Raw genomic sequence first — 16,189 nt, 5'->3', positions numbered from 1 at the left:
AAGATTCTTCTCCGGCAGTGTAAACATATCCTACAGAGAGATACGTCTGTGAAACGCAGCGAAGAGACGCGAAGAGACGGCGAGCAGTGGAGGGAAGAAGCGCCGGTACAGGAGAAAGATTCTCTTTTGCCTATATCTGTTTTCCACTTTTTTCATCCCCGTAGCAGGCTATGCTTGTACTCCTCTCCGTCCCGTCTCTTTCACCCTTTCTCTCCCTCTTTTTTCACCCTGCCACCCTCTCGCTCTCCCTCTCGTTCCTTTTCCACGCTCTGCCCTTCGTCCTCTTCTCCCCCAGCCGTGGCCGGTCTTCCCGTCCCTTTCTTTCCATCCTCGCCTCAAAATGTGGCATTCAACAGGGCTTCTACGGTGCTTGCGGTGGTGCGGAATCCGCGCCGGTTTGCCGCGACGCGGGGTGCACCGGGGAAATGATGCGCAGATTGGCCGGATCATCTCAAAAACCACCACCCTCTGCCTCCAGCCCTCCTCCTACTACCGTTCGTCCCCTCTGATTTCTCTTTCTCCCTCTTTCTCGCTCTCGCGCGCCTCTTCGCCCCCTCTCTCTCGCGCCGCAACGCAGGCCCGTGCTTGCCTCTCTGTCGCACCCGTGTCTCGCGCTCTCGTCGTCGACGGTCGCCAGGGATGGAATACAACCCCCACTTTCGGCACTGCCGCCGAACAACCACCCTGCCACCGCTGCCTGCCACGGTGCCCGACGACGAGTGACTGAGTCCTCCGATTATTATCTCATTTGCTGGCACGAGCAGCACGCGACGCTACTGTCGCCTGGCCAGGATCCGTAGATCGCTGCCTCTGGATCACCGCCGAGGAGAACCGGAACTCGTAACCACCCCCGACTTGCAACCTGTCGCCGCGTGTACAGGTGAGTCGAACGTTCTGCTACCGATCTCGTCTGTGATTATTCCTATTCCAGTGCCCACCGTTACTTTTGGATACGCGCATACCTTTCAATCGCCCTTTGTTTTCCTTATTTTAGTTCTTCCGCTTACCGACGGTTCGTGTCGCTCTCTTTTTCCGGGTTGTTTGTAACGTTCGTTGTGAAGAAGAGGTTGACGTTGTGAGATCGTTCAGGATTGGTGTTTTTGTAGAATGGTGTTGGCCAAGGGCGTTTAGTGATCGCGATTTTCAGGTGATCCGAAGGTTTATTCCACCCTTTTTCGTTAGCAATGTACCACGGTACGTTAGGGTACACGTGGAGAATTCGTGGAGGATTCGTTGAAAATTGAACTAGGGTAAAATAATGGTAGAATCGAGTGGAAGTTTAGGTATAGTTTGTGAATATTCGCGTCATGTTTGTACTAAAAATTATTCTTCGAAGTGTACATGCAACGAGTGTTCTACCGTATGGAGATAAAATTTGGAAGAGTCAGAAATTAATTCTTGCTGAGAGGGATGATCGAGTAACTTGGTGGTTGGATAGTAAAATGAATAGAAAAAATAAGGCTGGATATAGAGGATCGACCGGAAATTAGCATGTAACGCGAGTATGTTGCGAGTATCGCGTGTCCAGTAATAATTCATCTTGCAATCCTAGATTGGTCCCCGTACCCTGCTTTGAACCGCGTGTTTTCCTCTGTGCGATAATACCGATTACATGTCCATCATATCTCTCCATTCGACTGCGTAAAGATGATGAAAAATAACTTTCAAATATGTCCACTCCATTTTCGTTTATCCTCGAAACAGGAATCATTCGGAAATAGTTTAACAAATTATAATTATTCCTTTGATAAATCCTTAAATGAAACATTTAGAAATTATAGAAATTCGAACTCGGATACTACAATAAAATTCGACGTTTCACCATTTATTAACACTTTCGAGACTCAAATTTGGATATTCTACATTAAAGACCCAAAAATGCAAAAGTTTCTTTCATCGAATACAGTATATAATAAATTCTTAAATAAAATATTTCGAAATTATAGAAATTCGATATTTCACGATTTATTAACACTTTTGAAAATCAAATTTGGATATTCTACGTTAAAAGTTCAAAAGATTCTTCCATCGAGCACAGTATCTAATAAAATATTTATAAATTATAGAAATTCGATATTTCACTATTTATCGACACTTTCGAAAATCAAATTTGGATATTCTACATTAAAAGTCCAAAAATGCAAAAGATTCTTCCATCGAGCACAGTATCTAATAAAATGTTGATAAATTATAGAAATTCGATATTTCACGATTTATCGACACTTTCGAAACTCAAATTTGGGTATTCTACATTAAAGATTGAAAAATGTAAAAGATCGTTTCATCGAATACAGTATCGGAAGATTTAATACGAATGCCCCTTATCATCTTCAACGAACAATTTCTCACCAGAAGAATCTCGACCAGCATCTCATCGAACCAATTAATCCTCCCTTTCTTCCATAATCTTGCGCGGTTATCGATTGTACCGCAATTTGTGCACCCTCGAAAGCATTCAAATCCCCTGGCCGTTCCTTTAAACCACGATACGCCATCGCGACTAATCTTAACCGCTAACGAAAGAGTTCGTATCGGCGCTTTGGGGTTTATTTATCGCCGGTGTATCCCCGTGTTTCGCGTCTTTCGTTGCGTGCGCGTACCTTTTTCCTTTTCTATTCCTCCCTGTTCCTTTTTTACGAGCACACGTACACACACGGAGAAAAAGAAAGAAAGAGAGAGAGAGGAGGAGAGGATGTTCGAATTACGCAGAGAGTTCAACCGTAAAAAAACCCAGTTCCACTGCGACTGACATTTTTTTCTCTCTATGTAAAGCGAGATCGTTCCGCGTCTGGTCGCAATAAAAATGTTTATGTGGACAGTAAAGGGATGGTCGTTCCTTCAAGGGAGAACGTATGACGCGTGGGTGTAAGGAGAAATCGGTCGGGATACGTACCTGGGTGAGAAATTAATTCGTCGCCTTCTCACCACCCAAGGACACCCTTACGACACCATAATCGAGCGCCCCGTTGATGCACACCGCTCTTTATTGCCTCTGTTGGTCCATTATTTCGTGCAACCCCTTATCTAGGATTCTTCTACTTAATTACGCGAGCTAAGGGAATCAAAGGCGCGCAAAACTAATCGACCGTTAATGAAACGATACGCTAATTGCGGCAGATGTAGGTTTGATGGCACGAATTGCTCGTAGTAATTGCTGGCAGCCAGGTATCCCATCACGATTGCAATCCGTTGCGAATATCGGTATTTGATTTTATTTGTGTTTCGTGTGGTACTTAAAAGAGAGAGAGAGAGGGAGATGAGTTGCGAAGAATAACGTGTAACGTGTGAAATATTTTGGATACGTGCGTGAACGTTTTCCTTCTCTGATTAGATTTGCTAGGGAATATTGGAAATATTATTTGCTCGTAGGAAGAAGAAGGTGAAGTATGAAGTCATATGGCAATATGATAATATTCGAAACAGACAACGAGGGGATATAGGAAATTATTGGAGGAAGAAACGGGAACGAAAAGTGATTGATACGATACTGCGAATTGTACAAAACGAATTATAATTTAATACGAAAAATGTGAAGGAAGAAACGGAATAAAGTTCGAGGAAGATAAAGAAATACACAGAAAATTTATACAAGAAATAAACATGGAGATTGTAGGAATAGTAAAAATTGCATAAACCAAAAGGTGCAACGAGATAAAATTCGAAGCAGAGAAACGAAGAAATTTGGGAGAATTTTTTTATTTATTTTCCCTTTATTATTTGTGTCTATTTAAAAATATTAACAAATATTTGTATAAAGATCAATAGCGTTTGACTTTCGTCCCTTTAAATGGCGAGTAGTACAATTAACTTGTAGGAATACTAAAAATTGCATAAACCAAAAGGTGCAACGAGATAAAATTCGAAGCAGAGAAACGAAGAAATTTGGGAGAATTTTTTTATTTATTTTCCCTTTATTATTTGTGTCTATTTAAAAATATTAACAAATATTTGTATAAAAGTCAATAGCGTTTGACTTTCGTCCCTTTAAATGGCGAGTAGTACAATTAACTTGGTGACATACGTATAAGAGATGTGTTACGATTCTAGTAATTCAGAAGGAATGCAGGAAATTTTTGAATTTTCAAAAATTTTGGAATTTCGACGCAAAGTGATTGAAACGATGCTGAAAATTACACGAACACGGGTAAATTGAAAATAGATAGGAGAGGGATACGAGAAGCTTTTGGAAGAGAAGAAGATAAGGGTAAAAAGTGGTGGAAACAATCGTAGGATTTTCACGAAATGAAAAGCGACGCGAATTCGCGAACACGGAGAGGCGAATCGGGGAACGCGAGGCACGAGTTAAAATTCAAAAGAAAGGAACAGCGTCTGAAGAAACGATTTAAGGAAGAAGCCAGAGGAGGCAACGAAAAGATGCAAAACACCGAGGCGTGCAAAAAGGAGGACTAAAAAGCAGGATCCATAAGGGGGCGAGTAAATGAATAAAAGCAAGAAAAGCGTAAAAGCTTGCGTCAAACCTGAAAGCAGATGCTGCAAGGCGGAATGAGATAAACAGGCAACCCAAACAGGAAGAAACGACGCGAGATAAAATTAAAAATAAATAAATCCTTCTTACGAAATCTCTTAAAAACGACCATACAATATAACCATGCAATATACAAACAAAGCAGCCAATCGATTAAACGCAACCGATGAAACAACCATAAAAGCAAAACAAAACCCTAAACATGTACAAAGTCTAGTCACAAAAGAAGACACCACGAAGCCCTAACAAAAGGGATGAAAGACCGAAAGAAAGCGGCAAAAGAAGCCTCACGGGGACGGCAAGGCTGTAAAACCATAAGATAAAACAACGATATAAATATGTAGATAAAAATCTAATCGTAAAGGAAATTAATTCTTTTGCTCGAAGACCAATAGGATGGAAGAAAAATGAAAGCAAAGGAAGCGATATGCTTCGAGGTATACACGCGAAGAGATAAAACGGCCACTAGAGTGCAGCAGGGTATAAAGCAATGGCGTAGAATAGAAAAATAAATATCCGAAAAAGGATGCAACTATTAAAGAAATTAATTCTGCCAAAGAGAAGGAAAGGAGACAAAAGAAGCTACGAGACCACAGCGAGGTGTGCAGACGAAGAGGAAAGAGGAGGAGAAATTGAGACACGCGGAGAGAGGTTGAAAAACCATAAGATAAAACAACGCTATAAATATGTAGATAAAAATCTAATCGTAAAGGAAATTAATTCTTTTACTCGAAGACCAATAGGATGGAAGAAAAATGAAAGCAAAGGAAGCGATATGCTTCGAGGTATACACGCGAAGAGATAAAACGGCCACTAGAGTGCAGCAGGGTATAAAGCAATGGCGTAGAATAGAAAAATAAATATCCGAAAAAGGATGCAACTATTAAAGAAATTAATTCTGCCAAAGAGAAGGAAAGGAGACAAAAGAAGCTACGAGACCACAGCGAGGTGTGCAGACGAAGAGGAAAGAGAAGGAGAAATTAAGACACGCGGAGAGGGGTTGAAAGGGAAATCGTCCCTAGGAAAGGGTGGCCGGGAATGAATTAGGAAAAGAGACGAACGTACGCGGATGGACTGGGGGAGCGGACGAGAGGAACGAAAGGGGTAGGGCGAAACGAGAGGAGCAGCAATGCAAATATTCGCGGCGACAGAGATTGAAACAATCCGCCAATTAGAATCGTCGACGTGAACGGGATTATGCAGATTCGCGGTGGGTGCGCGGACAGAACCAGGAACGGACTGGCAGCTGCCGCACCGCTCGCTTAATTCAATCCACCGAGTTGTCTTATGAATCGTAAACCGGCCTTTCCCCGTGAAACTGAAACTACGTCGCGAGAAGACGCCGAGGAAAGCGTCGTCGACGTCGAGCGACGCCACGACCGTCCGTGTCCTTGCGGACGGAATGTAATGTAAAATTCGGGGGTTACATCGACTGCGACTCATTGCTTTATCATCGTCACGGAGTTGGGGAAGAAGAGCTTGGTACATTGTTTCCGGGATGCTTAGCAGTCTTCGGGAGGTGTTCTTTCAAATATTTTCGAGCCAGGAATTTTATAAAAGGGGGAAAAATTAGACTGCTGGATTGTTTCTATTGGTGTTCGTACTGAAGATAATAGATATTATAAGATTATTCATAGATGTATTCTTCGTGCCAATTTGTCTCATCGTTAGGGCTAATCGAAAATATAAGAGGCAAGTTTCGTAGATTTTGTACCCAGACATAGTAATTAATTGGAATTATTTATAGCTGCGCTATTTCTATCTACTTTTTGCTAATTAGGAAGAATTGAAGATAGAAGAGTAGTTAGGGTAATAGTTTTATTGTTCGGGGATGCTTAGAAGAGCCTTCGGGAAATGTTGGGTACAACCCTGATAGTGTTCTTTAAAATATTTTTGAGCTAGGTATTTTATAAAAGAGAGAAAAATTAGACTGCTGGATTATTTTTAATGGTGTTCGTACTAAAGATAATAAATTAGGATTACTCGTAGGTGTATTCTTCGTGCCAATTTGTCTCGTCGTTAGGGGTAGTCGAAGATATATGAGGGAAATTTCGTAGATTCTGTACTCAGATATAATAATTAATTAGAATTATTTATAGCCCTTTCCATCGACTTATCTGCTAATTAGAAAGAATTGAAGATAAAATAGTAGTTTTATTGTTTCGGGAATACTTAGAAGAACGATGATGTTCTTTAAAATATTTTTAAGCTGAAAATTCTATAAAACTGAGAAAAATTAGGCTGCTAGATAATTGAGAGATTGTTTTTACTGATGTTCATACTGAAGATAACAAACTAGGATTATCCATACGTGTACTCTTCGTGTCAATTTGTCTAGGGATAATCAAAGAAATAGTCGAAGTGGTAATAGAGAAGTTCTACCGAATTGTATTTTACAAATTCAGAAACTTTCGCAGACTTTATACTCAGACATAGTAATTACTTGGAATTATTCGCAAGTACAAATTCTTTCCATCCACTTATCTATCAATTAAGAAGCATCGAAGACAGAATCGGGATAAGTTTCACTGTAATATCCCTATACTTGTAAATTCCCCAAAAATTCTAGTTCCTTCGTCCATTATGTGACATAACCTAGGATTTGCCTGTTTGTCAAGAAAGAACAACTAAAATCAAGTTTTACGCGTTAAAAAAACATTCTGCAAATTTCACCGAGTAAGACGACTTCATTTGCAGAGCTTTAAAGTATCTCGGCAGTATCTCGAAAATGAAGACACGTAATACGCGGCGTTTTCCAAAGTATCTTCGCGAGGCAAGCAAATTTCCAGAATTGCTCTAACACGCGCACGGATTTACACGTGTAACACGCACACGTAAAGAAGCACGACTCATTATACGGTGTCATCTCTCAAAGAAGCGATACAGCAGATGGAAGTTGAAGGTTGACTACGGAGGGGCGGATCGGAGGAAAAGAGGGAAATGTATATCGCAATTTTTAAAGGACACTTAAATAGAATATTACGAGGGTTGCCGGTGAAAATGTGTTACCATTGACTTTTAGGGGAGAGAAACCAGCGGGGAATAAATTGTTTCGTGCCACAGAATCTCAAGTAAATACTCGCCGTGGCTTTCCGCGAGGCTTCTTTATATCGCGCCGGTAATAGAATAAAGAACCGACCACGCAATGGAAATTCTCACTTTTTGCATAATTGACGTATCCCCAGGAGCGTACCGGCGAATTGAATTATTTTATCCTCGTGGTAATGTGATTTAAATACAAGAAACCGGCAAAGAGATGATGCTGTAACGTTCTCGTGAAGTACAGCAGGCAGATGTAAATTTCGCTGCAGTCTCCACGTCTCCTTCGTCGCGTGAATTTTTACAACTTTACGGAGGAATAAAAAGAAAGAAGAAGAAAAACGATAAGCAAAGGAAGTTAAAGAAGCGAAGAAAGTGGCTATGACGATCTCGCGATTAACGTCTCAGAAATTCTCGAATCTTGAAGATTTTGATCTCCTCCGTGTAACTCTAACCTAAAACAGAGCAGACGCTGAATTTCATGAAGCGACGGGCTTTAAAATTTCCCGTTTGAGAAGCCCGCGATGTAAGCAATGGAAACGCGACGCTATTGTCTTCCGTCGCAGCCATCGCGGGGAAAAAATCGTTTCGTGTCTCCTGGGATTCTTCAGAAAGACCTTCGTGCACCTACGATCCGCTCGTCACGGGTTTACTCCACTTTTCTCGCGTAGTTTTCATCGCATAGTTTGTATTTCGCGGTTTAAACATAGAAAATAGAAAGATCTAGAAGAGATCGAGACTTAATAGAGACTGGCAATAGAGAATCTAAGAATTTTCAGGAAACGCGTTACGTTCTCCTTCTGACAGATAATTGCACGATTCTACGTGTTTTAATAGTTAGGTTGGTAAGCGTGATCTTGGTTACAATAGGTATCTGACTTTTCTAAGCGAAGTATCGAGACGGTTGATGAGGTTTTCTTCAACATGGTCAATATCGGTATTGCAAGTTTTAGATACAGAAGTAATCGTAATACATAATCGTCGCGAAGGAAAAACATAAATATTTTTTTAATACACTGTTGTCACTGGTAGTTTGTAGTTTAGATAGGTGTGTAAATATAAGAAGAAGTAAAATGTGTGCTTTTCGCAAAGAAAACGCGTGAAGGTTTTTCGCGCACAATTTACCCAGCGTACCTTCTTCTAAGTGGTTGGATATGAAAACATGCGAATACAGTACAATGTGGAATTTTCATGAATAAAATGTGTTAAGATTTTTTCGACGCGCTTAGTCATTGTACTTCCAGAACAATTAAATGTATAAATACAGGATCGACTTCATCGTGTAATTCTCATGAAGATGAAACGTATGGATTTTTCCTAACAAGGTTGGTCATTCTAGATTTGAAACAATTGCTCGTAAAATCAACTATGCGTGAGAATGTGTCGATATAGTTGGTTACACTATATTACTTATTAAATACATATATGTGTGTGAAGAAACTACCAATCACAAGGTGTATAATAATTCCCAGAAAGAAGAGAATCAATGATTAACGATATTCTCTAATATGAAGAAGAACTTTAAGTTAATTCGGAATTATTTTCTCCGATCTTTGCTTCGATGATCCTCGAAAGAGACATTACAGAGATCTCCCTCACCCATTAAATTCGCTAAAAATTTTCTTTCCAACGACCAGAAACTCCTCGACGGTCGCTTTAAAAGGGAGCACTAGATCCATTCCCATTCTTCTCGTCAGAGATCCCTGTTTCTTCCACCCTCGTGTCGCATAACGAGCAAATAATATTGCCGAAAAATACGCAAAGATCTGCCTGACCATCTCGTACCCTTCCACGTCGAATGGAGTCAAAAGATTTTCAACGTTCGATGTTCAGCAACGATAGAGACGGTGGGAATTATGGCCGCGCTGCAGCCAGCACCGACGACGAGAGCCCGTATTTATCACGAAGAGTAAAACTGACAGCAGTCCATTTCCTGTTCGTCCTGCCTGTCTGGCTGAACATAATATCTCCTGACGAAACAACGTGGACGCCGTTTGTTTGGGAAACAATGGACCGAAACAATACCCAATCCCTCCTCGGTACGCGGACACGGATACAGACCACCATTCTGATTTCCACGCCCCGTTACACTCTTCTCTCTTTCTATCGGCGAAGAATCTCGCCGGAGACCTCGAGGACTTCATAGATTCTCGCGAATGGACACGGAAGATTTTTCTTCCCGGCTCTTCGTCGCTAGTATTAACGTGTTTCGCTCTATGCGAACACCTGAGACGTCTCGCAAAAATTCCTCCTCTGATTCTTGGCCAGCGATGTCGACGGAACGTTAGTAACCCGAGAACACCGAGTGGAAGACAATGGAGATGGTCTGTCCTGGGATCTGCCTTTTTCGAGGAAATTGCTTAGTGCTGTACTTTGTTTCTCTCTTTTCCCTCTTTTCTCTTCACTTTCCCGTTTTTCGGTGCTAGATATGAAGGATGTAGAGGAAGAATTCGTAAGGTTTGCGTCCTGGTGCTGTGTTCTGGATTTGCTGTCTTGGGTGAGGGGCTGAAATCTTTCGAGGAAGATCGTTTCTAACCTATGTTTGACAAAGAAATTTGGTTACGTAAATTTTGGCGAAATTTTATAAAAATGAATTTCCGAATTACTCGATCTTGAATATCTAGATCGATATTTAAAGATAGATTGATTATATAGAAGTTCCTCTTTTTAATCCTATGTTTTTGTCTAATCGGGAAATAGAGTGACGAGGGTCTAGGTTTATAGGACTCGATGCAACTCGAATCGATCGGAGAAGTTATAACTATATCAATCACGAAGATCCGTCGGATATAGGGAACATTCCCTTACTAATTACTAATTGTTCCTGGCGCGATTGTTCATACGAGCGTGGCACGAAGTTTAATTGAAATACCTACGATCGTAGATTCTCATTAACGATTTCTCGGGGATTCCTCGTGGATTCCTTGCAAGACGTTCGCGCGAAACCGAACGTGCACTTGACAGAAATTAGTAATCCTTAATGGATGATGCGACGCAAGCCTGGTATTACTCATCCCTTAGCCAGTCATAGGCGGTGCCTGCCTGCTCTTAGACTTAACAACGCCGGATATTCAATTAATTTCAGAAGACAATAGTAGCGCGCCTCTGCTCCGACTTACTACACAACCATCTTCTATGCGTTCGATCATTACAGTGAACTAGGCAGATGTGCTATTCTATGATCCGCGTGAGCTCAAAGGGGAAATAGCCCAACCTGAGCAATACGTTCGCACAGGTTTCGGCGATGTCAATGATAGAAATCGAATTCCACGAATTAAAATTGGAGAATAGTGATGCGATATCGAAGTAGTAACTACATAGATCATATTCGAGAGAGTCACAAGATTAGAGACATTGATATTTTATTATCACAATCGATATACGAGTTACTTTTAGGCTATAGATATATTTGAAGTAGCATTGATGACCCTACTGACGCCATTTTTGTATAGGTATATATAATTAATATATGTTGCATTTCATTAACTCTTATATCGGAGTAAAAACGTAATTGAGTTACTTTTAGGCTATAGATATATTTGAAGTAGCATTGATGACCCTACTGACGCCATTTTTGCATAGGTATTATATATAATTAGATATACAATTGGGTATCCAATTATTTTCACCATGCGTTTTAATTCTTATCTTCCATGTTCTGATGTTAATCTACGACGATCTCTGACCACCTATGCATTTTAACTCTCTCCAACTTCTCCAGTGATCATCCTAGTGACCCAGCACCATGACGACGACCACGGGTGATCCGTCGACTCTCAAAAGCCCAGCCTCGCTTTCCGGCGGCGACCTGGTCTCCCGCCTATTAGCAGCGACACCACCGTACTTGTACAACGTACCTCTAACACCGCACAGCTTCTTCTTCAGCGAGATGCTCCGTTCCTTCGTGCAAGCAAAGACCGAGGTCTCGTCCGCGACTAACACCACGAGTGCACCTCGGCGTCGCAAGAGATCCTGGCGAGATGCCCGTGATCGTCCCCTGGAACTGACCACGAAAGAGAGGCAACATCATCATCATCATCACCATTCCCAGCAACAGCAACAGCAACAACCTCAGGACAAGTACTTCCACAGCCAACAGCCACCCCAGCAAGCGGAGACACGGTTGGAGAACAGCAGCAAGCAGAGCGACAGCTACGACCCAGCTAGCAAGGTGGGCAACTTTGAGCAAAAGCCAAGTTTCGGAGCTGACATACTGAAGTCCGTCGATGAGAACAAGTCGGAGTTCAGCAAGCAAAGCAAGAGTTTCTTCGACGAGCGACCACGTCACTTCGAGCAGGCCCAGCCACCTGAAAACATATTTTCCAGTGAGTTACAGAAGATCAAGCCCGAGGAGTCGCACTCCAGCGACCGCAAGACTTGCAGTTACACCGACAGAAGCCCGTACGACGATCGCACGAAAAGCTCGATTGGCAATCCAGATTTATCACCCATGTTGTCAGACCAGAAGAAACTCGACTTCTCGAGGAACTTTCTACCCAGCCTTCCGGGTAGGGGCTGCGACATGCTTCCGGGCGTGAAAGGATTCGGTCTACCAGGAAACGTGACCAACCCTGAGTTTCTCCCTAGCCCACTTTGGTACCCACCTTATCCTATGCCTCAGTCCTATCCCGGGATAGATCCTTTGCACTTTTTCATAGACCTCCGCGTGTCTGGTCACATCTGGGATCGCAAGCTGAGCGAGAGGCAGCTGCCCTTCAAAGGCAAACATTGCTCTGCCTTCAGCGTGCCACAGTCCAAGGAGTATAATAGTAATAGGCCGTTAAATCTGACGAGAGACGAGGCTAGCACGTCCAGGAGCAGTGAAGAAAATTTGCGTGGCACCAATTATATTCTCAGACATCTCACTAGGACATATAGAGACATCAGCCATGCACGGAAAGCGTCCAGAAGTGAAACCTCGACTTCTGCAGAGAGCGAGGAGAGCTCGAAGGACGTTGATAACAGTGGGTGTTAAAATTGTCCCTGCATGATTTGTGGTCTTTTACTATGATTCATTTCCATTCTGTGGAACAGTTTAGAGTAACTTACTTTATGGTATCTTGGTGTACAGGGTTCCAGTAATTTCAACAATCAAACTTGGCAAAGCAACAAATTACCCTTCTGAAAAGGAACCTTCTGTAGATATTCAAATCACCAAATTTTGAGGGAATCTTGTTTCACAGATGTTCTTTGAGCAATTTTTGTATTTAATCCGTATGTACCAACTGGAAGAGCACCATTTTCCAAATTTAAAATCACAATACCATTTATAAAATTTTGCTCTCACAGAAATATAGTATATTATTGCTGTTCCTTCTTCAGACAATCTTTGAAACCAATCTGAAACAATAATTATAATAATTAATGTATATTCACAAAGTGAAGAAAAGTTAGTGTCACATATATCTCATAATGTAGTATAAAGTAGTTCAAAGAACTTATCTTTGATTAATTAAAGATTTTGTTATGAAACGCAGGCAATAGGTCCCCGAAACCGGAAGACATCGCCGTTGCGTCCACAAGTCCGGAAGAAGAGAGGAAGGATCTCCGAGCGTTGATAGGGTTGGAGCTGGTGGTGGATTACGTGAAAGAACCGAAGGGAGATACCCCAAACGAGCAGACTTCGCAAGTAACCGAATAACTCGTGAAAATCGAACGATTCTCTTTCGTTCTTGCCTGTATAAATAGATGTAGCTCCGACATTTACAACCTCGGCTGTTTTTCACTCGACTACGTCGTTCGTATAGAAACTTAAAAAAGTGGCAACTCCGCTACTTTGAATCGTTACAAAACAATCAGATTTAACAGATTGTCAACCTGCCGTATCACGTTAAACATTAAGCGATATTTTTAAATTTCATTTTTCAATACATGTTAGTCAAATTTAAATTTCATTTCAATACATGTTAACACTAAAACTACCAAACTCAGTAAAAGCATAACTAGTCTCTAGGTTTCTGGTTTTGAAGTTGTTCAAATTAACTTCGACTTTTATTCAAAAAGAAATATAATTATGTGTATATGGCTACTAATTTCATTACTAAAACTACCAAATTCGGTAAAAGCTTGACTAGTTTCTAAGTTTTTGGTTTTGAAGTTGTTCAAATTAACTTCAACATTTATTCAAAAAGAAATATGATTATGTGTATATGGCTACTGATTTCATTACTAAAACTACCAAACTCGGTAAAAACTTGACTAGTTTCCAAGTTTTTGGTTTTGAAGTTGTTCAAATTAATTTCGACTTTTATTTGAAAAGAAATATGATTATGTGTATATGGCTACTGATTTCATTACACTAGTTCAATTATTGTTATCTTACATAAATAGTGTGATATCATTATATTTGGAAACACATTATAAACTGGTAGTTCTAGTGTTAAACAGATTTCGAAATATAGCACTGGGTAATTTCCTATTTTATGATTCTTTATAAATGCTTTTAAGAATCTTTCTTTAGAAATATTTACAATTAACGAAGCTTAATTTGTTTGGTTGACAATGTGCTAATATTCCTTTCGATCTTGTACGATATCGAAGAATGATGATAGTCATGGAGGATCGAACACCTTGCTATTTTTCCGAGGTACTCTTGCCTTTGACTCGTCTCTCGCAATCTTTTACTTTTTCTTCTACTTTCGTTCGATGTGACTATTTAGAAAGAATTTTGCACGTTTAGAGACGATACTCGAAGATCTACAAGCCTCGAACCTTCATCGGTGCTATCTGTTGCGTAAATGGTAAACATAAATGTTCTGCTCTAATCTGACAAACCAGACAACATGCTGCTATCGAGTCACGCTCGATACGCAACCGAATAGCGTGAGACTTACGACATTTTGATATCGCAGTTTAGCCACGCACTTTTCAGACACATTGAGGTTTTTTTCATTCAATGATCTGTACCACCGTGTCTGTCGTTCTTTAAAGACTCTTCCTATCTTACACTCGAGACTCGACTCGACAGAGTCATTTTCCAGCGAGGAGAGAGAGGATTTTAGAGACCCTTCGTGGGCCGGAAATGCCCCGCTCCGAATTCGACTGTATGTGATATGCGGTGTACATATTATAGTAGCGTTCTATTGTATCTATATGTATTAATAGAAATCATTCGACCTGTATATTGAACGTAATAAAAGTAATGCGACTCAATCACATGAACCAATTCGTATTCTTTCTGCTTATCCTATTTCAGTTGATTAACAATTGGTCAAAGGTCGAGTCATAGAATTGATCAAGAACAGATTAAGAGACGCTTAGAAGATCTCGAGAATTCTTAGATTCTTGAGTACAAAAATGACCAGATACTCTCGCAAATATTAACATACTCGATGAACAAATTCTAACAAATGAAGATAAACATTAGGAAATCGAAATACAAGAACAAACTGTTAAATTATAAAGGCAAGATTTGTCTGGTATTCGTGTACAAGAATAATAATTTCTTTTCTAGACACATTACGCGAGTTTACGTCCGTAAGTTGCATCCAGCGAACTTAAAGATACGAACTTTCACGAGTACCAAACGAAGGGTCCAAACGCTCGCCACGCTCTAGCTCGATCTTTCGAAATGAGACAGAAGGAGGGAGGGTGACGCAGTCTGCGGCACATACTGCTTCTTCACCTTTCTGAATGCACTGGCACTCGTTATAATCGAGAGTACCCTCGAAGAAACGCACACAGGAGTAGAACGTCATATTCAGCCGGGTATGGTCACACTCTCTCCCCTTTCGGTCTCTCGACGTTATTTGACTAATAAACTTCTATCCAGAGTCTCCTTCGTCGATCGAGATACTGTTTCCCCGTTTTGTCTCTCTGTCTGGCGTCGTCGACACGGCTCTCTTTGACGCGGCCGTTGACAGAGCACAATTAGGGGAACCGAGTCCCCGATATGAGTGCGCAGAATGACAAGAGATACGTGGCTTTTAGGGACGAGGGCAAATCTGACGGGAGATATCGATCTGCCGACTCATTTGCAAAGGCTGAATGGAAAAGTTCGTCGGCGTGTTTGCGCGCGATTAGATAGATGAAGATGCGTTTCTAACGTGGACTTTCGTGTAAGATCATTCCAGAAACATTTCTCCTCGGATGTCTGTTTACTCCCAGAAGATCACAGCAAATTTTTACATGAAACGTTTAACTCCTCTTCTCTTGTGTAAGTTTAATTTATTCTGATCAGTTATGGATACAGTTCTTCGATGATCGGTATGCCTGGTAAAATAGATATAAAGAGATGTAATAAGAATTGCAGAAAATTGTCAACGTTGATTATCAATAGTTTACAAATTATGAAGTTTGAATATCGAATATACTGGAATTTTACAAATTTTATGTTTCTGACCTATGAACACTCCCTGAAGTATGAAATTAAGATCTGCATAATATGAAGTTACATATGTTTACAGATATTCAAGTCTAAAATGAAACAGACAAATCGTAGAAATTAGAAATAATTATAAAGATAAAATAAATCTATTTTAAGTTTTGTTACAGATGTTTGACAATTTACTAATTCCAGTATCAGGAAGAACTTTTAAAGTAACAAACTTCACAGTAATGAACTTTGTAATAACAAATTAATTACGATAAGAATTAAAAACAATTGTCTATTTATATGAAAAGTGTCGATATCTTTTATCGATACGTTATTACCATACTGATTGC

The 16,189-nt window shown here is 40.6% G+C and overlaps 1 protein-coding gene across 2 annotated transcripts; it reads left to right on the top strand.

Annotated features, from left to right (window-relative positions):
• The first annotated feature begins 763 nt into the window (after positions 1–763).
• Positions 764–13,232, top strand: LOC108549441 (uncharacterized). Of its 2 annotated transcripts, XM_017902811.1 has the most exons (3): positions 764–880; positions 11,247–12,489; positions 13,003–13,232. In XM_017902811.1, the coding sequence occupies exons 2-3, from the start codon at positions 11,271–11,273 to the stop codon at positions 13,164–13,166; spliced, it is 1,383 nt and encodes a 460-aa protein (XP_017758300.1). In that variant the 5' UTR covers positions 764–880; positions 11,247–11,270; the 3' UTR covers positions 13,167–13,232. The 2 variants fall into 2 exon arrangements, with proteins under 2 accessions (XP_017758300.1, XP_017758301.1); XM_017902812.1 differs by lacking the exon at positions 764–880 and having other exon boundaries at positions 11,195–12,489.
• The last annotated feature ends 2,957 nt before the right edge of the window (positions 13,233–16,189 follow it).

The sequence above is a fragment of the Eufriesea mexicana genome, unplaced genomic scaffold, assembly GCF_001483705.2.
Source record: "Eufriesea mexicana isolate 0111107269 unplaced genomic scaffold, ASM148370v2 scaffold2021, whole genome shotgun sequence".
Lineage (NCBI taxonomy): Eukaryota > Metazoa > Arthropoda > Insecta > Hymenoptera > Apidae > Eufriesea > Eufriesea mexicana.
The sequence above is the reverse complement of the archived record's forward strand: the minus strand, read 5'-3'. Positions and strand labels throughout refer to the sequence as shown.

Bases quoted from the DNA above. Each gene is read 5' to 3' on its own strand.
- LOC108549441 (XM_017902811.1), top strand. From the start codon at position 11,271: ATGACGACGACCACGGGTGATCCGTCGACTCTCAAAAGCCCAGCCTCG. The intron at 12,490-13,002 runs GTGGGTGTTAAA...TATGAAACGCAG, and splicing joins CTCGAAGGACGTTGATAACA to GCAATAGGTCCCCGAAACCG.